The 25,553-nt window shown below is 25.7% G+C and overlaps 1 protein-coding gene across 2 annotated transcripts; it reads left to right on the top strand.

Moving 5' to 3' along the window:
• Positions 1–427: 427 nt before the first annotated feature.
• LOC135923917 (uncharacterized) lies at positions 428–24,049 on the top strand. Of its 2 annotated transcripts, none has more exons than XM_065458925.1 (6): positions 428–579; positions 17,673–17,777; positions 19,942–20,064; positions 22,066–22,177; positions 22,714–22,885; positions 23,047–24,049. In XM_065458925.1, the coding sequence occupies exons 2-6, from the start codon at positions 17,683–17,685 to the stop codon at positions 23,523–23,525; spliced, it is 981 nt and encodes a 326-aa protein (XP_065314997.1). In that variant the 5' UTR covers positions 428–579; positions 17,673–17,682; the 3' UTR covers positions 23,526–24,049. The 2 variants fall into 2 exon arrangements, with proteins under 2 accessions (XP_065314997.1, XP_065314998.1); XM_065458926.1 differs by lacking the exon at positions 428–579 and adding an exon at positions 3,848–3,872.
• Positions 24,050–25,553: the final 1,504 nt, after the last annotated feature.

The following is a 25,553-nucleotide window of genomic DNA, read 5'->3' as shown; positions in this document are numbered from 1 at the left end:
CAACCCTATGACACATACACATTGGAAAATAAATATGGCATAGTAGTAACCTATATTTTACTATCTTCCTTATATAATAAAAATATATTCATTTTTAGCTGAACATAACACGCATACTTTTAATCGTGTTCTCTAAAAAAATATAAAATTATAAAGATTTAAAAATGTATCCTTAAAATAAAATTTCAATATCAAGTCAATAAAATTATGGCTATCTTGTGAAGCAATATAAAAAGTATGTTAGGTTACCTTTAAACAAATTTCTAGTTTGATAAGTATAAAAATGTGTCATACATCTCTTATACTTAAGCCAAGGCAAGTCATAAGTATTTTTTGATTAATAGTTTGAAGTTTAAAATATCAATATTTATTTCTAAAAACTACAATTTTTTTAAGTATACATATAATATAAAAACGCATAAATTTTGACAATCCTTTTTCGAAATTTGATAGATGATGTCCTATTGTTAATAAAGAAAATTAAAAAAAAAACTTTATCTTGTGATCTGATAAAATTTTAAATATATAATATTGGATTGGAAATATAATACCCGACTTCTACAAAAGAATATTTATAAGGTAAACATTATATATATTGATATTAAAATGAGTGGGGAGGATGGAGGGAGGGATGTCATATCTGAGGAAGGACAAGTATATTTTAGAATTGTACTACGTTTACATATAGTGTCGGTAAATAGCCTCATACTGAATTTATATTTGGTTTACATAATAGAATTTTGTGTTTTCGCGGTCTAGGCGTTATAGTATACATATTAGACATGGGCATTCCTACTAAGATTTTGTTCCAAAAGTATAAGGCAAATTTCGCAATTCTTAAAATGGTTCAAAGAAAAGAAAATTTAACTCATCTACTTGATTTCAGTAAAATAAACCCATATATGAATGAGGGTAAGGGTAATATTTAATAATAAATAGATGTGCATGTCGCCTAAGATAATTTTTTTATGCAGACTATTTACCGAAATAGGTTTGCTGAAATTTTAATTCCCGATCGTATAAAATGTTTTCTATTTTGAGCAAAACTATTTTACGAGAACTGTATATCATAAAAGAATAACTTTTAGAACAATAAGAGCAAACGATGACAATGTGTGTGGGGGTGGGCTATCAAATATAATTCGATAATTGAATCGAAATCAAAGAATACGAATATTTGGGTTTAAAATATGAATTTGAATTGAATAATAAAAAAAATGAGAATAGTAAACTTAATTATTCATACGAATTATTATAAATTTTTATATATTTAAATTATCCTTTAATTTTGGATTTATTGCAAATATTCATAATTAAAAAATGTTTAAATTAAGACTCCAATCAAATATTTTATTTTTTTGGTACTTCCAATATAGATTTATTTATAGTGACTTCTTGTTTAAAATTTCCGAAAACCATCAAAACAAAATATTTATAACTTATAGGATTATGCAATCAGAACTAAAAGGAAATATCCTAAAGAATGGAAGGGAAACCAGGATTTAAATCTAATTTTAATAACCTAGACAGGGTTGGGCAGTCAAGTGAATACTTGTATTTAATTTACTAATACATTTTTTATATTTGTATTTAGTTGAATATTTTAGAAAATATTTATTATTTGTATTTTAAATGCTAAAATATAAAAAGTATTTGGTATTTATTATGATTTACAATTTTCAAACGAATACAAATACTTTTTTTAAATTTAATAAATTGAATTATAAAATTTAAACATATTTATTTATTTAAATATTTGATTTTATGAACTGAGTTAGCGATGTTTATAAGATATTTTTGCAGGGATTCTGTGACAATATTAATATCCTCTAATGTGAAATTTTTGATGGATATTTTTCCAAGATATCATTAATAATCAAAGAAAGATAAATGTAATATCAGCTCATCTAAAAATAAAATAATATGTTGCGGATCCTCCACAAATTTATTATATGCTCTGTAAAATGGTGATATTGATAATATTTGCAATTATTATAATTTATGTGATATGGTACTACTGCAACAATTAATATTTTATTTATAATGCTTACATATTACTGTAGATATTTGATAAATTTAGAAAATGGTTAATTTAAAAATATTATTTCAGTAAAAAATTGATAGTGTGCTAGGTAAATTGATTTGCAAAAGTATTATTCAAATTTGTGGAAAAAGTTTTTGCCAAAGCATTTGAATTTAAATACTATGATTGAAAACATTTTATACGTATTTAGAATTTATATTTAAAATACATTTTTTAACAATAGATTTGTATTTGCCCAACCCACTACCTAGAGTAGTCGAAGTTTTATGAATAACTATATTCTGTTTTGGATAAAATGGACAAATTTTTTTTTATTATCTAATTAGGGCTCTTCTACACTTTGTGAGAGTCTATTTTCTTAAGGCACAATGGTTACAAAAATCGCATATCTCAAGAAAATGCAATTAGGGAAACTTTATTCTTGAAATATTTTTTATTAATTCATTTTAAAAAATAGTATTTTTTTAATTATGTAACTTTAATTATGATTTGAATCAATACCTTTTGTTGTGTACTAAAATTCGAAAAAATTTAGTTTTCTTATAAAAAATAGAAATAATATTATGATTTTATTCGTACATACAAAATAAAATTTTTAGGGTGGTATCAGGCGTAGGCCAGGATTTTTTTTAATGGGGGACCAATAAATTTTATTGGAGGTCTTTAGGTCGACTTATTGTGGGCTTTGACTATGTTACAATTTTATAAAAAAAAATTTTGTCACTTTTTTTATAAAAATGCTTTTTTTTGAAAATTTTAATTATAGTCATTATTTTAAAATTATTAACTTTTACTTATTCTTTTTTAAAATTATTGTTTATAATGATATATTGTATAAAATTTTTGGGGAGGTGAGGGTGGAAAGTAGTGTTGTGGACGGCCAGGATTAGGTCGATTTTTACCCCGATTATGACTTTATTCAAAATAGTATTAGAGAATCAAACCTTTCTGCCCCCTATGAGAAAAATCTTAAGGCCTACATAATATTATTTTGATTAAAATCTTATTCGAGCCGTTTTTTAAAATCGATCCAAATCGGGCAGTTTAACAACACTAGTGGAAAGTATATGGGAAGTTATTTTTTATTACTTAAAATTATATTTCCCAGTAACATTTTCGAGGGGAAATAGGCTATTATTCGGAATATAACTTATTGAGAATGTATCTTGGGAACGTGTTAAAAATTATATTTTTTTAAAACCCTAACAAGGTAGATAGATATAGGTATATTTGTCCAAATTAGTTTTTTTATCAAAAATAAAAATTTTTCGCCCCAATTCTCAAGATTTAATTAATTATTAAAACTTACTTTTAAAGTCTTCTTCATATAGAGGAAAAATAATTTCTTATTAATTATATCTTAATTAATTAGTCATCGACTAGAAATTAATAAATTATAATATCTTAAAAAAAATTATTATGACAATAAAATTTTAATATTAAAGTGTTAATTTATTTGTAAATAAATAATTATATTTTTTTTAAAAAAACTTAAAAATAATATTACTTTAGCATAGTAATTTCCTTTGGGCTAACTAAGGCTACATTTGAAATGACAAAAAAAAATATTAAATGTTTCCATTTAGTTATAATATTACTAAATAAATTATTGTAATATGATTTGGGAAAATAATATTTTTTAAATTTTATTTTGATTATTTTATAATAAAACAAATAAATTAAAAATGAATGTTATTTTTCATACATTATTACCTTTGTTTTAAATGTAAATTTTCAAAAGTATCCTTGATTTTTTTTGTCAGTAAAAATTCTGAAGAATAAATTCTTTGTATATTAGCCCGATTCTTATTATAGCAATAACAGTAAGGTAATTAAACATTTAATCGGTTATTTTAATTATACATTAAAGTTGTTCATAAATGTTAACATTTATATTTATATAATATGTAATACACATGTAAAAGCCAATTTTATAAGGAGGAGAGATACCCTTAAATTATCAACTTATGGTGGTTTTATAATCTTATAATAATTATTTAACACATGTGCCATTAATAATTTCGTTTGTTATCTGTGAACCTTTACAACTAATATAATAAATATGATTTACTAGGGTTTTTGAAAAGGAAATAAGAACCTTTGAACTTTCTCCACTTTTTAAAATGAATTTGAACTATTTATTTTCCTAATTTTTAGTTAAACAAAAACACTAAAAATAATATTTCAATAAAATCTAATATATTAAAATATTTGTATAAATTAAATCAGAGACTTTATATCCGTCCCAAAGCGGTTAAGAAACCTGGTCGGACTTAAAGATAAATTACAAACCGGGCCATCCTCAACTTTTTATAAATATAAAATCCGAGCTAAGACAAATTTTTAAAATATATTTAAAATAATATCAATAGCTGGGAAAAAATTACAAAGGATCATATAACATTCCTGCTGTCGTATTTTAATTTTCCTAAAAATCAGGCCAAAATTATTTTAAAATCCTGCAATATTATAAAATATCATTATCAAATAAAAGTTGATACTCCTACCCTAGTGCCCCCCCCCCCTCTCATTCTCAAATGAATAAAATAATCAAGACTAGAAGTTCGAAGTAATACATAATAGAAGATGGAAGGATATGATTGCCGGAGACTTAATGAGTTTAAACCTAACGGAGGACAAGGTGAATGACAGCAGAGGACTGGAATTAAGGGTGCTGAAAGAATAACCATCCATATAAATGATGTTAGATAGGATTATTATGAACAATTCTTTTTAAAAAATAAGTATGAGGGTAAACAATTTAAAATAATTACTAATATAATTCAAATTTTCAGGAAACTGTATATAAAAGCGCACCATCAGCTAAGCTCCTCAATATTTATATAAATCGATTTAATAAAAATAGATATTATGCGACAAAACTATTGAAAAATCTTATATTATCTTTTTTATTTTTAAAAAGGGAAAAGGTAAATTCTGAATGAAATCCTTACTTTTCTAAATTGTTTAACATGGAACTTAATAAACCGAATTTCTTTTGTTAGCCTTATATTTTTTAAGACACATACTTTTATAAAAATTCACACGCTCACGATTAGTGATATTAGTCAGACCTGCGCTCTGCCCGGAATGAGTCTTAAAATGGTACTATTTTTGAAATCCAAACCGGGACTACAGAAATCAGGTGTGGGTCTAAAATTATAAATTTATAAATCCGACCTGATTTTTTTATATCTAAACTATACCGGGTTGAAAGGAGGGTTAAATTGGGATCGGACCGGAAAAATTGACATCTGCAAGTCTCTGTAATATTTTAAGATGAGGATTTCATTATAATTTTCATCGTAATCTTTTAATTTTTTTTCCATTCTATTAACATCTTTGAAATTTTTTTTCTTTCTATATCTATTAAAATTTTTTGTAGTGTATATACACAATTATTTAGCACGTAATAACTGTAAAAATTATCTAAAAAATACCTTCTTTTTTTTAAAGTTAAGAAAATATGAAACATGAGAATTTAATGTGATAAGGAATAAATTAGAAGACATTTTAAAAAATTAATTTTATTTTTGTGAAAAAAATTAATTAAAAGAGAAAGAAGGAATTTACAAAATTTCTTTATAGTTGATAGCTATAGTGTTTTCCCCTAGTCATTAAAAATGTTTATTTAGAATATTCCTTCTTTTCATTAAAATAGAATCATAACAGTGGCGTAAATCCCAAAATGTTTTCTATTCCCAAAGATATGAATTTGATTCCCGTTATAAACTCAATAGGGATTTTAGAAAATGTGTTTAAGTATATCATAAGTTTATTATTGTCTAGAAAAAAATGTCTATAAATGGCATCTTCATCTTATTCTTAGTATAATATATTTTGATATTTATTATGAGAAAATATGTTATATAATAAGATCAAAAAAATTATATATCAAAGTTTTAAGGGAATTTTGGATGGAAATGAAATTTATAATTTAATTTCTTGTATTCCAGAAGTTAATTTTCGTTAACAATGTTTTTTAAAGTAAATATATGAAATATGGGAAAAGATTAATAGGACATTCTTTTTTCTTATTTCTTAACGATTTAAAAATTAGAAGATATATATTTTTTTAAATATAAATCCATGACTCAATGTAAGCCAATATTTTTTTCTTCAAATTTATTTGGGTTAATTATTATTTTTTCAATACTGGCAATAGTCTAGGCATAGCCAAGATTTCTTAAAGAGAGGGGAGTATTTTTGAATGACTTTTATGTTCATAAGTTTAATTGGAGAGCTTTTAGACGGTTCCACGTCATTACAGAGAAACCATTACAGAGAATGTATTTTACAGAGAAACTTTTATAGAGAAAACAAAAATAGAGAACGCACTTATAGAGAAAACAATTATAGAGAATGTCGTTTATAGAGAATAATTTTATAGAGAATAATTTTACAGAGAATGATTTTACAGAGAATGATTTTATAGAGAATGATTTTACAGAGAATGATTTTATAGAGAATGATTTCACAGAGAATGATTTTAAAGAGATTGATTTTACAGAGAATGTATTTTATAGAGAATTATTTTATAATGAAATTATTTTATAAAGAATGTATTTTATAAAGAATTATTTTATAAAGAATTTTATAAAATATGTCTATTTTATAGAAAATGATTTATCTATATAATATATAACATTTTTGGGAAATTATTACTTAGGCTTAACATAGTCATATAGAAAATAAATTATATTATTTGACATAATATTAAATATTAGAATTACCTTATATAAGCGAATAATTGGGTAGTTTTTGAATTTTTACAATCATTATATTTATTAAGATATACATAAATTAAGTAACTAGTTACTTTCTAAAAAATGTAGCCAGATACTCGATTTTGTAAGTGCAACTAGTTATAGATATTTTTTGAAAAAGTGTAGCTAGTTAATAGTAACTACTTAATTTTTTTCATTTATAAGCTTTTTTTTATCTTCAGCAAAATTTATTTTAGTTCTTACTTATATTATTATTTTCCCTAAAAATTTTAAATTATAGATGGATAACCCATTCTTTAGTTAAAAGTTATATTTGTCATGAAACGCTGAACCAAATTTTGACATGATTTGTAAGAAATTTTACGAAATTGATTTTTGGTAATTAAATAAAATATAAAAAGTTGTGTTAAAAGTTACTTTGGATGTAACTTAAAGAATATGATTAATACCATTTGTATATGAAGTTTTTATAAGATAAACCTAGATAATCTATTAAATAAGAACTTAGCAATATTCATTTCGAAATATCAAATAAATTTTTATTCATAAAATATCCAACTAAACATAGTATAAATAATATACCAATATAAAAAATACAATTATATGATCAAATTAAACATTTAAATTTAAATTGTGGGATAAAGCCCATAAATAATCCAGCATGGTTCTTGAATATAAATCTTCAACAATTAGAAAAATCCTTTTGGATCTTTCGCGATATTCTTTCTTTGACAGTGGAGCCAATAATCCTAAAGAATATTGTTCCAATTTGTAACAATTGAGGCTATCTTCGTTTTTAAGAGCTAAAAATTAAAATGTTAAAATTTATAATATAATATAATTACTAACTCTTTATAAATTTCCAAATTGTTGGATGATGGGAAATTATATGAGACGAAAAACTTTGATGACAGCCCTCTACTGAATTATTTGTATTCGGTTCATGAGATAGTGTCGATTCATAGCAATTCCATAGAGAAATGCTAAATATTGGCAACCTTCCATCTCTACCATTTTCCCAATCCACCTCTCTTCAAAGTATTCTATCAAGGGGGACAGAATATCCATATTTTCTTGATAGAATTCAGAGGCACATAATTCCTCGAACCCATGAATTACATCCTCAACTGGTACATATGCCAGTGACATTAACATTTTTATATACATAGCAAAATTTGTTTGTGTTTTATATGCATTGCAAATTGGCGGATTTTTTTGAACCGTGAGCCATATGCATTGTGACATATGAAACAGATACCCACGCATTGCAGTCAGTGGAAACGACTGTTTAAAAGCAGAAAACGCTGCGAATTTAAAATCGATCATGATGGATTTCGGATTTAAAAAAATTTGGAAATTTTTTATTTGATTGAAAACAAACGTAATCTTGCTGGCGACGTGATGCCATTAGAACATAAATAGCGGGTATACTGGTATTATGCTTCATTCCGTGAATTATGTATATTTGCTGGAAGAGAGGAGGACATGTCTTAAATGTGCCGTCTGCATACCATTTATCGCATGTTGATAAAAATTGTAAATTTTTGATTGGGTTCGTCCGGGCCGGCAAAACTTTTTGAAAAAAATTCGGGTCGGGCTTGAAAAATTAGGCCCGATGCAGATCACTAATTCTAATATTTAATATATGTCAAATATTGTAATTTTTTCCCCTATGATTATGTAGAGCCTAAGTAATAATTACATAAAAATGTTATATATTATATAGATATAACATTTTTTATAAAATAATCATATTCTTTAAATAAAATTCTTTATATAATTCTCTATAAAATACATTCTTTATAAAATAATTATTTATAAAAATACATTCTCTATAAAATACATTCTCTATAAAATCATTCTCTGTAAAATCATTCTCTATAAAATCATTCTTTGTAAAATCATTCTCTATAAAATCATTCTTTGTAAAATCATTCTTTGTAAAATCATTCTCTATAAAATCATTCCTGTAAATTCATTCTCTATAAAATCATTCTCTGTAAAATCTTTCTCTATAAAATCATTCTCTGTAAAATCTTTCTCTATAAAATCATTCTCTATAAACGACATTCTATAATTGTTTTCTCTATAAAAATTTCTCTGTAAAATACATTCTCTATAAAATTATTCTCTCTAAAATAATTCTCTATAATTGACATTCTCTATAATTGTTTTCTCTGTAAAAGTTTCTCTATAATTGTTTTCTCTGTAATGGTTTCTCTGTAATGACGCGATACCATTTTAGACCACTTGTTGGAGGCCTTCGGTTGAGTTATATTTTAAAAAAATTTTTATTTTTATTAATATACTTTTTTTCCTTTTAAATTAATTATTATTTTAAAAAAATTATTAACTTATAGTTTTTATACCTTTAAATTATTGTTTATAATAACATATTGTTTTGTATATGTTATCTTCTATGTGTTTTTCAGCAAATGTGTTATTTTTAAAATTTAAATCATTTTTTTGAGCGCATTTTTTTAAATTTAAAAATCTGATTTTAGCTGAAATGTATTCCAATATGTTTAGAAAACCTACTTTTATTTAAGAATTTTTTTATGAACTTTTAAACTTAATAGAATTTAAATTCGTTTTTCCATATATTTTTATATTATAAATGACCCAAAATTAAGGACAAAATTGTCTGAAATTCACATTAGAAAAAATTAGATTTTTAAAATTAAAAGCACATTGACGGGAAAAACGCATTGATGTCAACATTAATTTTTTAAGAAAGGAATAGAGGGTGTAGGAGAATAATTTTTATAATATTTACAAAAAAAGGGAAATTTTTGAAGAAAGAAAAACGTTTTCAAGCCCCTCTTAACTATGCTCATGGGCCACTGGCATTAGCATATTCAGGAAGGTTTTGAGTCGCTATATATTTTATTGAAGGGTTTTAGGTCTGATTTTTGCAGGTCTTTGGCATGGTTAAAAAAATTTTAGATCTTGGTATTTCACTTTTTTCAAAATTCAAAGCCCTTATTCCTGAAAAATTTCAATCAAAGAATTATTTTAAAAAATTGTTAACATATTACTATATCTAATAATTGATTATAATATAATTCTTATTTTATTCATTTGAAGGGGACTGGATACGCCATTGGATAATGGTACGAACTAGCCAATATTTGTAGTTTTTAGTCGACGAAACTAATTGTTTTCGATGACTAAATTGGTCGTTTAGTCGTCTAATTGAATAATTTGATCGCTTGAGGTTTTGGTAGAATTACACGACCGAAACTGTTAGTCGTAATAGGAAGAAGACTAATTAACAAAACTGATTATAAAGACAATTCAATTCGATTTTAAGTTAATTTTTATAAATAGAAAAATGTCCAGCAGCGCGATTTAGATATAAATATATCTATATCTGACAGACAGCCTCTATCTATTATCAGTTAGGAGTTAAAAGTTATTTTTTTTATTTATGTATGCTCAAGCAAGAATTAAAAAATTTTTGGAGTCATTAGATTGAATTTAATGTTGAACACGTCTTTGTCCCTCCTAACACATTTATATCTGGCAAAGTTTAATTCATTTGTTTATTGGTCCTGTTATATATTTTCCCTCACGTTCAATATACAGCATATATATAAAAAATTAAATTGAAGTTAAACTCAAAATCATATTATTTAAATAAAAATTTAATATTTTAAAAAAAATTTATTTTTTTTAAACATATAAATGTTAAATGGTTTTCTATCATCTAATTATAATAATAATATTTATTGTTTTTTCTTTTAAAGTATTTTTATGATCTTTTAAATTTTTGCGACGATATTTGCCAGTTGTAAAGGTTAGTTCAAGGTATCGATAATGTTATTTTTAAACAGCATTATTTTTTGATATTTTTAAAAGAGGCGATACTTTTAGTTTAAATAAATATAATTTACTTTACATATTTTTAATAATAATTAGATAGAATCAATGATGACTTGACGTTCATACAGATATTATTATAATATAGATAACATCTAATTGTTATTTGGAAAATAGGGTAATGGCTTCACTAATTACTATAATGTCAATTATTCTGAATTCACAGTGGGCGATGCTATTTAACAGGTGATCAAGTTGATGAAATCCTTTGAGAAGATCAATTTTTATTTATTATTGATTTTATCTTTAAATTCCAATTATGAAGATAATTTATGAATTATTAATATCAATAAATAAAAATAGTTCTATTAAAATATTTAATAAATTCTACTAGTTTTACTAGCTAGTCTAGCTGTTAAATCGTGTTGCATCACATCCAATGTGAATTCAGATGGGGTGTTAAAAAATTATTATTTTTATTATTTAGGCGCTGGAAGAAACATTTTGTCAGGGATGAATAGGTAGTAAAGACAAGAAAGGAAAGATTAAAATAAAACCATAAGATAATAATATTTTCAATAGAAATTAGGAAATTTAATTTTTTATGAATCATAAACATTAATAATTGTTGAGAACAAATGGAATGATGACAACTTTTAAATGTTATACATAGTCGTCCACCCTTATATAATATTACAAAAAAAAATTGACAATGAAACAATAATATATTGTTTTAACCTGAAAAAATTATGAATAAGTTAAACCTGACCCACATTAAAGTTATCATTTTAAAATTGCACAATTTTTTTTAAAAATATTATATGTAAGGTTATATTATATTTTCAAAGGTTTTTTTTAAAGCGTAACCTTAATTTACAAATGCTTTACAAAAAGAATAACTATGACTCAAGGATTTTGACATTATGCTAGAGTGAATTTGAGGGAAGTTAAGGGTTTTATCAACTCAGGTCAGGTGAAACATTTTAAAATACTGACTAGCTCAGTTGAAAATCAGCAATTATGGGAAAGACTTGCTTCTTACCTTGATCAATCGTTGCAGCTTTTATTGAATAATTTACTCCTGCTATTAGAAACTAGCGCATTTTATAAACGATTAAAAATTATTTAAATATGAGGTTAAAAAAAAACCCAACAGCCTGGAAAATGCTTAACAAGCAGCCTGCTAGCATATCGTACCCAGTTCCCCTTATATATTATAAACTCCCTGTCCTCCAAAAATCAAATTAAAACGATAAGTTATTTGGATAGAGAAGAGATTATATATATTTATTAAATAAGAATATATCTTGATTTTCTACTCACAAAAGTTCAAATCTAAATATTACTGTCAATATAATATGCACAACTCAATATGAATCATTGATTGCATTTTGCAAAAGGTTCATTCATATTTCTTTTAAATGAAATTATTAAAATGAATCATATAGCCAAGTGTTATGGATATAATTATGGTAAAAAGTTTTATTTTGTTATCAAAGAAAGTAAATTATAATTTTTTTACAATTTGACAAATTGTCTAGGAATCTAAACTTTATCTAAAATATTAAATTTCTTTCTTTTCTTTTCTCTTTTCTTTTCTTTTCTTTTCTTTTCTTTTTTCTTTTCTTTTCTTTTTTTTTCTTTTCTTTTCTTATCATTTCTTTTCTATTTTAAATTTATCATGTTCTTTTTTTACCTTTTCTAAGTTTTGTTTCTATATCATTTGATTTGATTATAATAACTTTTATATAATAAATAGGGTGTATAAAAATAATAATGAATGACTAACTTAATTCCCTTTTCAAGATTATCTTAAAGCGTCCTCATCCCTAGTTGACAAAAAAAAAGTTGAACACGCCTTATACAATTTTAAATCATTGAAACTTTCTCGTTTTAAATATAAAAAAATTTGTTTTATGAAAAATATTAATATAATAGGATTATAAACTCTTAATTCGATTATTTGAAATATTTATTTAATGTTAAGTGATTTAGATAAATTTACATTTTACGTATAATCTAACAGTACTACTCAAATAAACTAACAAAGAAATGTGGTTTTATCTTATAATCAATCTAATCATGTTTCTATTGAGCTATCGACAATGCAAAAAAGATAAAAAATCAGGTAAATCCAAAGTGTCTCAGAAGACATTTATCGCTTCCACTCTAAAAAATTTTAAATTTTAGAAATTTTACAAATTTTATCATAATTTAAAAGGCGGAAGAAAAAATTTATATATATCGATGCATGAATAATCACCCACTTTTAAATAATAGCTTTAACTTTTTTTACAATTAAAGTTCCAAACATTTCTTGGATATAAATCAACATAATAAAACTTAAAATATGGAAAAATATGTGTTTTTGCGTGATCCTTAACATAATTATATTATTAATTGGCTACCGGCAGTATAAAAAGGAAAAAAAGGCAGGGAAATCTAAGATTCTTCAGAAAAATCAAACATAAAAATATAAATATATTCACCCTGCTTCTAATTCATACGATATAATATTCCAAGTCTATATTTTCAAAAAGGTGTTTGCTATACATCCTACAAAAGTAAATGATATATATATATATGGCTTTAATACTTTATAATCGGAATATATAGACTCATTTAAATGTTTTCGCTTGTTTGTAAATTTATTGCAAAAAATCTTAGATTCTGCAGGATAGAGCTTCTATTACCAGTTCGTTTAAAAGCCATAATTTCCCAAGGCACCTTTATAATAAGGGGTGGGGCTTTAATTATTATATCTAGCAATTGTTGTTAGATAAAATATTTATAATTTATACGTTAATTTATATGTTGTTAAGCACTACTTTCAAAAGTGCCGCCGCTAATTTTCAAAAAAAAAATAGCGTTCTAGTAGCAACTAGTTTCACAAAATACCTTTCACTACTTTTACGCTTAAAAAAAATTGTAATTCAAAGATTTAAAAAAGTATATAAATTGTTTCTTATGATTGTAACCACTATATTTGTTGAAGCGAGCATAGTCGTATCCAAGATTTTCCTATAGAGGTTGGGGCTATTAGGCTGGGGTTTCTATATAAATTTTATTGTAGGTTGGCCTTTGACTATATTATATTTTTATAAAAATAATTATGGGTTTTGTTTGACTTATTTTTTTCTCAAAATTTTGAATATTTTAAAAAGTTACAAACTTTTACTAATTATTCTTTCAAATTCTTCTTTTTAGTGCTATACTGTATATAAATTTAGGAGAGAGGAAGCACAGGCGTGTAACTAAGGGGTGGGGACATAAATATTATTTTTTAATAAAAATTTACCCCCTACACACACAAGTATATTTAATTTATCTGTTTTATTTTTTTATTTAGTATTATTATAATAATACTAGTTAATAACCCCCTCAAGAATGACGGGGTTGAGGGGTAATTAATTTGTGTATATGGTACTAAATATACTTTTTTTATAAAAATATTAAAATTTAGGCGAAAAGGAGGTAAATTTGTGAATCACACCACATAAGATATTCTTAATTTCTGATTCATCTATCATCGAATAAGGGAGAAAATGTGATGACCCATATTTCTTGAATGGCAAAATAAAAAATATATAACTAAGAGTACCAGAGCTCACGTTAGTCAGCATTGCTGAGCCCGTCAAAAATGACGGGGAATGAGAATTTTTCTCTCTTATGATAGTTGTTACCTATTATTTTAAAATAATATCCAATTTTATTCTTTATATCCCCCTCCCACCTTCAGGCCAAACTAAGTTTAAATGCTATGTTTTGAGTCAAAATTATTTAAAGCTTTTACTTGATACCCATATCAATATTATTTGCTAAAATAATACTGATCATCTATGCTTATATTAAAAAATTCCCAAGCCAGGTCCAAGGCCATAATAATTTTGAAAAAATTTCCCAACCCCAACCAAAGATCATAATAATTTTGGTAGTTGAGAACTGGAATAAAATATAATCATTATGAATTTAAAAATACAATCAAAATCAGATTTTATGGGGTTTATTTGTTTTAGGTCAATGTTTGATCCATAGTTAATAATAAAAAAATTCCCTAGCGTCCAAGCTGATAATAATTTGAAAAATTTTCCCCAAGCGTGGCCCAATATAATTTATAAAAATATTTTCCAAGCCCAGCCAAACCCAATATAATTTTAAATAATTTTTCAAAAACCTGGCCAACCGATAATAATTTTAAAATTGTTTTCCCAAGCCTGGAGCTTCCAATAAAAAAAATAAATATTGATATATTTAAATTACTTTATCATAATATAGTTAGAATTGTATTACAAAATTAAATATAGAAGGGAGGCTGACTGGAAAGAACGTTTGCCTATCGAACGTTAAGTCAGTGGTTCGAATCTCGTTGATGTATAAAAAAAATAAAAAATAATAATAATTTAACTTTAGAGGTATATAGTCTCCTTCGATTTATTTAACATTAAGATGTTAGGAAAGGATAGAAAAAATAAAAATTAACATTAAGATTATACAAAAACGTTCATTTCTTGATTACGGCGATTATATATATTAGATAAGTTAAAGCTACTTTTTTAAAAAAAGAAATGCTATCATATTAAAATATGTAGCGAGCTACTTTAATAACATTGAATTTATGTTTTAATTTTTTTAAAATGATTATATTTGAAATTAAGCAACAAAGATTTAAAATTTGGGTAGAGACTAACCACAATTTAGAATGGAATTGGTGGGGGGGGGAATGAGCCAAGTCCATCACATTATTATTTTTTTGGCATGCTTTCAAATTTTTTCCATAAGCACACCTAAATTTTCTGTTCCATTTTTTCTCTGTTAATAAAGCCATGCATTTACGCAATATAAATCAAAAAATGACTGAGTCAATGGCTTCGATTAGTGATGAGGACATTATTGTGAGGAAACTATGAGATTATGATAATTTATTTTATTTGAAATGTATTAAAATATTAATTGTAATAAAATAAAGTATTAATATTTAGGTTGATACCTTTATTTTTTTAAATACATACAATTTTGATTAGTCGAAACAAATTTAATCCCCCCCCCCCCCATCACCCCCACCAACAAATAAACATTTTAAGCAAATTTACGTTAAAAAGGTTAGCAACGCCACTGATTTTGAATAAGACCTAAATAAATACTGCATAATTTCAATATTAAAAAGATAAGTAGGTAATAGTAACCCTTTATTTCATAGTAGATATATTTGATTAAAGTTGAGAAAGCATTTTTAAGATGACATTTTCATTGTAGAGATCTGCAAGGCCCTGGCCATTTCGGCTCATAATTTTTTTTGCAGTTGCCTAGCATGTCCCATCATTTAAATGTTTGTTGGCTTATCCGAGTCCAATAATCTAATTTCCTGACCTGTTAAAATTTTACTAAAACCATGTGGGCCAGTTAAAGTTTTACTGAAAGCTCAGTCTAACCCGTTAAATGTTTTTATACTGATATTCCGACCCTCACATTTTTTTTATATCTATATTTAATTTTTCCCAATGTCCATTATGATTTTTATTCTAGTCTATTGTTATTTATTTCTTTAACAGCCGTTTTATAAATCAATTGTGTTTTGATACATATATTAATATTTACTTGGATAATATAATAAATACTTGTTTAATTTTTTGTAAATTTATTGTTTAATTTATGGATTTAATATTTTAGTTAGATAGCTCATAAAATAATACCCATATTGTAATATATTTTGAATAGTATTAATAAAAATATTATAGTTGAAATTTAAAAAAAAATATATATTAAAATTTTAATGCCTGGACTGGCCCATTGAGAGTTTATGAAGAATCAGAGATCTGTGGCCCAACTCGATTTTTTATATATGAATTGTCTGACTCAGTTCCTGTTAATTATTTATGTAGGAATTGCTTTGCCAATTAGATTTTTACCGACTCGACCGCAGGCCTAGCTTTACAGATCTCTAATTTATTGATATATTTTAATTGGATATTATTATAAAATAAATGTAAAAAATAAATTGTCCATAATAGTAACCCTTTTTTGAAATAAAAAAATATTTTGTAAAAACATTTTATTGAGAAATTATTTTTTCCCTCAGTTCGGTCGAGTTTGTAATCCATAATTTTTTTTCCTGGATAGATATTTTTATTAATACACTTGTAATATTATAATAAATATCTTAATAACAATAATAAAATGAATAAAGTAAATATTTGTTTTTTATTACATTTATTTTTTATTTTCTTCTTTTATTTACTCTCTCCCACTACTCTTTCTTACTTGGAAAAGAAGGTCAAACATTGCAACAAAATATAATATATATTATATATTACTTTTTATACACCTTTACTTATTGTCTTATATAAAGACTAGGTTAAGATTAGATCCAGATAACCCAGGCTAAAAGATTCTGATTCTGAATATACTTGTAAATGGCAGTGTTCTAGTTCTTGTTTCAATTCCTTGAGATTTAAATAAAATATTCTGGTACGAGTTCTTTATTTGACCATGTTCCGAAGGTTCCCGCTTCAAACTCTGAAATTCGAAAAATATTTAAACACTAAATAAACCCTCACGCATGAATCCCTCAAAATTTTGAAAATATATATTTCGGTTCCTAAAAATTTTGGAAAAGGATTCTGGATGGTTTCTATAAATATTATGGGTATAATTTATGATTCTGGTTCTAAATTATAGTTTGGTCATAGTTATGGGTTAAGATATTTTATTTATTTAGTAAGTGATTTGCATATCCCACTTGACCGTTCCCGAAAGATTTATTTTATTTGCTCTGAAACGCCCTGCCAAAATTATTTGTCCACTCGACCTGGCCCGAATTTATTTAAATATGGAAATTAATTTTTTTTTCAATACAGTTTACAATTTTACACTGAACCTAATTGAGTTTATTGGCGGCCTTGTTTCTTGCAAAAATTTAAAGATATATCAAATTTAAACCCGACCCGGCCCAACTTTTTTCAAAAAAATTAGGCCCGAATCAGCGCGAACCAATTTTTTTTTAAAATAGGCCTCTTCAGAAATTATTTTAACCTTTTTATATATACTTCTATATTATTTCATAATTTATTTTATAAATACAGAAGAGGACACATGGTAGAAAGTTTGAAAAATTGCCTCTTCGATAAAAACCATGGGTTGAGCTTTGATATTGAAAACTATGAACATGTATCGGTCAGGAAACGTAGGTTAAATTTCCTAAAATTTACATGCCAACTAAAAATTGAATATAAAATTTTTAGAAAGCATAAATAATTTCCAAATAAAAAATTGGTATATAATTAATTTACTCTTATTAATCTTAAAAATATTAGAGAGCTGCTATCTATATTGAAGTCTTACAAAAACAATAAATTTTATTTTACATAAAAGTTGTAAACGTTATCCTTGTAACATAAATCGGAAATAAAAATAAATTTCAAAAATGAATTTAATCTTTAGAGATTTTTTTTATTAAATTTTTTTATTTGCATAACTATTAAAAATCTGAAAATTATTAAGTAGATAAACAATATATTTAACCTTTCAATACTCTGGATAAAAACACTTAAATCTTTTAACTTTAGAGCATGGTCAAAATGAAGAGATAGCACAAATTATACGAATGTTACAAGATACTAATATGTAAATTTGGATTGATGTTATAGCCATATTCTCAGTTCTTTTGTGTCAAATATAATGAACTTGAGGTGATGAATCTTTTTTCGTTACTTAGCAAACTTGCTATTTAAAATGTATCTTAAAAAAGAATGAAAATATGGACGAAGAAAAGTATACTAAAACTAATTTTAAAAAAACTTAAAGGTTTCAAAATATTGGAGAAACGAGATGATAGACCGTAAAGATGGTTTTCTGGATGTTTAATAAACAGGAGAACAACCACTATTAGCGCCATACTTTCATATATAGCAGCAATTAATTTAATAAAACGACTTTCGAATCAGAAGCTTTATTAAATAAAATAACTAAATTTAAAACATTATTAATGACTCAAATTTTCTAAAAAAATTGGAATCTATTAGGATACTTATAAACAAAAAATTAGACATCCTAAGAGCCTGGAATGAAAATATGTTCTGGGATCAGAGTTTCACAGACTTTCTTTCAGTGCACAATGAAAGCTACAAATATAGTTTATTATCAAAATTTGGATAATTTGATGATGCCTGAAGATATTTGTATTGAAAAGGAAATACTGCCTGGTAGAGGTAGTGTAAAAAAAGTAAGGTCTAGATTAAAGCTCAAATTATGTTCCTAAAATCTACTGCTTGATAATATTGATCAGCTAGTAACAGGTTTTATCTAAAGATTTTTAAAAAAATCAACATCTTATAACAGATGCCCAATTCCATCTTAGACGTTTAATGAAATTAACAAAGAAGTTTTAAGTGAAAAGTCTTTGAAAAGAATATCTTAAAAGAATTAATTACCAATTTAATTTTCGGTATGACAATTTAAATGTTAAAATGAGGAAAAATATGCAAGACATTTTCATAGTAATAACATACCAGAAGAAGAGAGTGATCATAAAGAAATTCAAGGTTATATAAAAGAAAGTTGTAATGAAGAATCGCTAACCAAAAGCATGACAAAGTGCAAGTAATGCTTGATTTATTTATACGAGATGCTATGTCTATATAATATGAATACACTTGCATATATTAGCATATATAAAGTATAAGAATATCTGCTTATATTATCTCTTACTGAGTTGTGAACGACAAAAATAATTAAAAATATAGTGGGGGTCAATATTAGCTAGGATTATCTAAATCCTTTTTAATGATGGCAGTTATTTATATAAATTTATTATGAATAAGAAAATTATTAAGCTGACAAATGAGAGGGTATATTAAATTAATATATTTTTTTTATATTATATTTATATTAATATTTATGTATGATATGTAAAAAAAAATATAAAACTAGACAAAATAAAAAACCGAAATATAAAAATGTATAAGTTATAAAAAGAGATTGAAAGTTTTAATCGGAAATAAACTAAGTAAATCTATTGTGGGGTTCCTCAAATATTTGCTCACGGTCTCTTTTCTCTCCTAGTCCGCCCCTGATTTTGTCTATAATAAGTATACCTAATTCATCTCTCAGAAATAAATGATAGCAATTAAAATCTTCTATTAATTTAAGGAAGATTTACTTAAACAATGTGTTCATAAATGAACTGTCCTTATTTAGTCACTTTGTGGAGTTTTTAGTTTAATAATTTTTATTTTAGCCAAATTTTAAATCTGTTATAAAAATCGATACCGATAATATGACTTAATATAAAATATATATATTTATCGTTTTATTTGTACTAAACTAAATAAATATCGTGGAAATTATATATAGAATGCACGTTGAAAAGATTATAGAAAGCCTAAACCTGAAAAAGCACCCAAAAGAAAATGGGTATTCAAAAGAAATATTCAGATCCAAATTATACGTAGATTATCCTCCATCGAACGAAAAAAGGTTTAATTTATCATATCATTTTATTGTTTTCATTAATAATGTATGATATTAATATACAGTTCTTTAAGGCATTAAAATGTAGCTATTAGAAAACATTATTTTGATAATCAAATAGTATGGTTTGTAAACATAAACTGCAGGGGCCCCATGATCTATGAAGCTACACTATAGCCGGGGTCACTTTTCTAAATATCATTGTAAAATATAAATTTTATGCTTTTTATAAATAAATTTGCTCAGAAGAATAAGGAAAGTGCTTAAAAAATATATAAAATGGCTGATCAATTATAATTTAGATAAAATAAAAAATTAATGAATTGCATATATTTATTGAAATGAAATGTTTATTAATTTTAAAAGCGCTTTCAGAATTATAAATTTTTTTCTCTATATAATAGATATAATTTAAGATGATGTGAAAAACTATAATTATATATTGCCAAACAAAGAAATTACTACTGAGATGAGGCAGACTATATATAAGGAGAAGAAGCGAATATCACTAATTAAAATCGTATTCTTAAATAATAAGAAAAATATTTATTTTCAAAACAACTTTATTTTTGAAAGGCATATAAAGGATGAGGATCTCATTTAAACATTATATTTAATCTATTTGGCAGAAAACAGAATAGCGACTAGAAATTTTTGCTCGGAAGAACAGTTAGGGGATGCACTTTTTTTTAAAAATTGCATATTTCATCAAATGTGCTATAACTAGACTAGAATTGTGAATAAATAGCTTAGTATATGAATTAGATGTTATCTATGTAATATATATCCTAGTAAAATTGTAATAAATGACTGAATTGGATATTATAATTTATTTTTATTTATACTTTTTAAAAAAATTACAATTCACTTTTAAACGCAAATTAGGGAGGGTACAAATAAATTTAATGGGGCGAGCTGTCCATAAAATCCCTCCTCCTTAGTTACCGCCTGGGCAACATATTATTAAACACTAAGTAAACCTTTTATTCATTTTTTAAAAAATGATCATATTCAACCTTTTATATTTATTTAAATAATTGTCTTAATTATAAAATTCCAAAATATATCTAAATTAAAATATATATATATATGTTGTATTACGATATGGAATCCATGGGAATTCGGAATCGATTTTAAATCATTTACTAAGGGCGATTTTAAAATTTTAAAAATCTGATTTGACAGGAATTGTATTTCAGCATGTATAGAGTACTCAAACTCTAAATTTAAAACAATTTTCCCATGAACTTTAGAACTACTCTTAAATTATATTTATTTTTATATAAATTTTTAATATAAATTACAAAATACTAAAATGTCTATAGCGGAAATTGGCTGAAATTTATAGGGTAAATAATCTACAAATGCTTGAAAACATTTCCGGTTAAATCGGATTTAAATTTTTTTAAATCGCCCTCGGTAAAGAATTTAAAATCGAGAGATTCCGAATCCCCAGGGATTCCATATCCCAATATGGCATATAATAAGAACAATGAAAACTAATTTTTTTTAGATTTATGAAAAAAAATAAGAAGATTAATGTTTTCTTCTTGGGTGATCAGAAATTAACGTGTTAACAGCTAAAACATTTTCCACAAATTTGAACAATATGCATTTAAATTAGTTGATTCCTTGGAAATTCTAAAGGAATTCAGGTATACCAGGTGACACTTTTTATAAACTCAGTTCTAAGGGTTCTGATTCCCGTTCTTTAGGTTAACGCTGTACTTGACTATTATAAAAATAATATGTACCTAATTCGAGCACCTCAAGCATATTATATGCAATTATAGCTCAGATTTTGACTCCAATTAGTCTATATTAAATTTGATTAAATTTAAATTGTGAATCCCAAAATTTAAAAACTTTTTAGAATTTATTCCTTCATGGAATTTATTTCTTCCAAGACATGATCTAATTTCATAGAATTTTACAAATATTTTTTATTTTACAATAATAACACTTTTTTAAAAAAATATAATTAATAAATTATGAAAAAAAAATTAGAAATTTTTGCGCCGGATTATATTACCTCTTGTCAGGGCGGGATTATTCGCCTTGGCATCGACTAAAAAATTCTGAATCTCTATGGATGTATCATTCCGGATCCACTTTAAATGTAAATTATTTATTTATTTTTCTCATTCAAATTTATTTCAGTTTCATTTACTAGATTTTTCCTTAAAGTATGATGGCTGCTAGGCTTTAAAAAAATTATTTATAAAATTTTGAATCCTAGGTATAAATAGCATTCTGTATTAGAGGTTTACAATAGGCGGGAATTTAGTATACCTTTAAACCATGGGTTGTGGGTAAGCACGGGTAGGCGGGCGGGTAAATTCTATATATTTTTAGCGTGAAATGAGCAGAAAAGGTACACTTATATTTATTAAATATTATTTTCTATTTCATAATTTTACATATTTTATAAACTTAATCAAAATAAAATGAATAAAGAGCCAAACAAACATATAAATTATTTTCGAACATTTAGTGGGCCAAAATTATTTGACGAAACCATAAGCGGATGGGCAAACCGGTTAAAAAACTTTGAAACGATGTGCATTTGGGTTAAAACTCTACCCATTGTAGCCTTCTATTATGAAAGATATTCCATAAGAAAATGAATGATGTATAAATTTTATATATGCACAGATTTACATGCTTTCAATCGAGGGTGAATTTGTATTGAAAAAATTGGGTAATAAGATGGCTACCAGAGACCCCCTAGCAAATTACCAGGTTTATATTCCAGCAAATATTTGGTTCGCATGTGAGGTTGAGGATAAGACAAGTTATTGCCTGGCTACTATTACTATCTCACCAAGTTTTATTTAAAATAAAATTTAATAATTTATTTTTCTAATTAATGTTTGCTAGATTCACTAAGAGATATTTTAAAAAAGTTTATACAAATTTGTTTATTTTTGGCACTCTTTTTTGATAGCAGTATTTATTTAAACATTTTTATTTCTTATTAAAAAAAAGGCTATGAGGAGGAGGAATTTGAAATGAGTTCTCAAGAAGAACTATATAAACTTTATCCGAAACAAAAAGAGTTGATCCAAAGGTTCTTCAGGACAACACCAATGATATTAGATAAATCAGAGAGTTTGCTAGATCCGGAAGAATTTAATGAACAAAATTGCCTGGAAATGCAGAATGGTGTCAAAGAAAAGGACGAAGACATTCTAACCATGCAAAACGTGGATTCTAATTATGATTCTCACGAATCAAGCCTATACAATGGAGAACCTAGATCAAATGGAATAAGTCACGTTGAAGATGACACGTCGCATATATCACTAAATGGAAAATTCAACGGTATATCACCTAAATGTTCTAATGATAAAGAAATCGATAGTAATGTTTTCCAATTCACAAGCCAACAAGAGGATGATGGAATAGAAGAGCTAGATGAACCATTAAAGAGTGAAGAAACATCTGATTCCCGTCTAACGAGATAACATAGACTTTGATAAGCCTAAATATGTTAAAGGGGTTAAAATGACTTCTCAGATTAACCGCTGATCTTAATAATATTATGAAGGGGTAGATTATACAATATGAATATAAACCTTACATGAAATATACATATTTACTTTCGTAATAAGTTATTAATTAAATTACTAATTAAACGTTAATAAATATATGTTAAACATTTTTATTTAATTATTATATGGTAGTAATATAAAATTTACACTTTTAACTAATTATTCAGATATATCCGCTTTGTCTGTAAATAAATATATAATCAAATTATATTAATCAAATAATACATTTTATTTTATTACACGAACTTTATGATTTATTTGTTGAAAAACTCGAAATTTTTTTAATATAACGCGCGTGACATTATTAGCCTTTAAAAGTTCTTAAATGTACCAAGGCCAAGGTTTTGTAAAAAATTATATTATATTTAGGCCCGATCCGGATCGGGATTGTTTTTTAAAATCGAATTATGTCCAAAATTTTACCCTAACTCTCTCAAAATTTTAGTTTTTTTAGAAAAATAAATTTTAAGAAATAAATTTTATTGTATTTAAATAAAAATAATTCATTTTCAAAATTTCATTATAAATTATGCATGATAAGTCGTTGTTATTTAGGATCACGCTATCTAGTGTCATGTGATGAAATGTCTGAATAATAATGTGTCGTGGTAGCCGTGATATTGGGTGTTAAAGTCCCTCATGTCCATGTTCAACTAATTTAGTTATCTCATTTAAATGGCTAATGTTAAAATATCTGTTTGGTGAAGTTGAACAGAATGGTTTTCTGCACTTCTATTTCTTGGAGAGATATTAAAACATATAGTTATATTATAATACAAATAAAATCGTTTTTTTTCGAGTGGCATCTATGGATCAGCCACAATATTGAGATTATTTTTAGCTTTAATTCGGGTTTAGAATCCGGGTAGAATGTGTTTTTTTTAAAATTAAGATGGATAGGCATCTCCGTGTTACGAGATATGATATATATTAGATCATAAGCGAGCGTGAGATTTGGGGTGAGTAATATAAATAATAAAAATTGGTATTATCGCTTTTTAATAAAATTTGGTTGTTGCTTATTTTACTATTTTACTTATACTTTATTAACCTATTAAAATAAACATTAATTATAAGATAATTTTGATTCAATAATGCCTTTAATACAATAAAACATCAACACTTCGTTCCTTTGTTTTGCAGCTAATATCTTGAATACTCTTCATACATTCTCCACAGTTATTCAAGCCCTACATTTCTAAAATACAATAACAACATAATCAAATCTCAAGAAGGAATTTAACAGGGAGACCCCTTAGGCACTGCCCTTTTTTTGTCTCGTCCACAATCCACAATTCTTCCATCCCTCCCATCATCGAGAATCTCTCACATATTATAGGACTGTCACTCAATCTCCCTAAATGTGAGATTTGCCTCCTAAATCCTACATCCATTCTTTTAGACACGACATATCACGTCATAAACAGAGAGATGACACATCTTGGATTACCGATAGAGGGTGAAAAGGCCAACTTTTTTAAACAAATTCTTTAACAATTTATCTAAATTAAACACATTATTTAATTATCTAATCGCCCATCAATTCTTTTTTTAATAAAAAAACTATTTCAATAGACCTAAAATCCTCTACGCCCTGAGATCCTCTTCGATCTTTAAAGCAGCGATGTGCTAATTTCCCATAAAACCCAAATCAAGGGCTACCTTGAAAATATATCAAACTTAAAATTTCCCAATTCATCTTGGCTTCAGGCCACCCTCCCCAGCAAGTCTGGTGGTATTGGTATCCGATCCCCGATACAGTTTTCTCTCTCAGCCTTTATCTCATCGCTTCTGGCTGTTCAATCTATTACTAACAATGAATCCACTCCTTTAGATCCTGACCTTTCCCAGGCCTCACCTTTTTGGATAGCAATTGCCCTTCCATTCTGCCTGCCTCCAGCATTCAAAAATATTGTGATGCTCCTCTTGCCTGTTCCGTTG

Source organism: Gordionus sp. m RMFG-2023, chromosome 2 (assembly GCF_954871325.1).
Source record: "Gordionus sp. m RMFG-2023 chromosome 2, tfGorSpeb1-WG-v2, whole genome shotgun sequence".
Classification (NCBI taxonomy): Eukaryota; Metazoa; Nematomorpha; class Gordioida; order Chordodea; family Parachordodidae; genus Gordionus; species Gordionus sp. m RMFG-2023.
Note: the sequence above shows the minus strand (reverse complement) of the source record. Positions and strands in the feature narration are given on the sequence as shown.

Excerpts from the sequence above, each read along its gene's own strand:
- LOC135923917 (XM_065458925.1), top strand. The coding sequence starts at position 17,683 with ATGGTAGAAAGTTTGAAAAATTGCCTCTTCGATAAAAACCATGGGTTG. Across the intron at positions 17,778-19,941 it reads GTATCGGTCAGGAAACGTAG|AATGCACGTTGAAAAGATTA; the intron begins GTTAAATTTCCT and ends AATTATATATAG. Across the intron at positions 20,065-22,065 it reads CCTCCATCGAACGAAAAAAG|AAATTTTTGCGCCGGATTAT; the intron begins GTTTAATTTATC and ends AAAAAAAATTAG.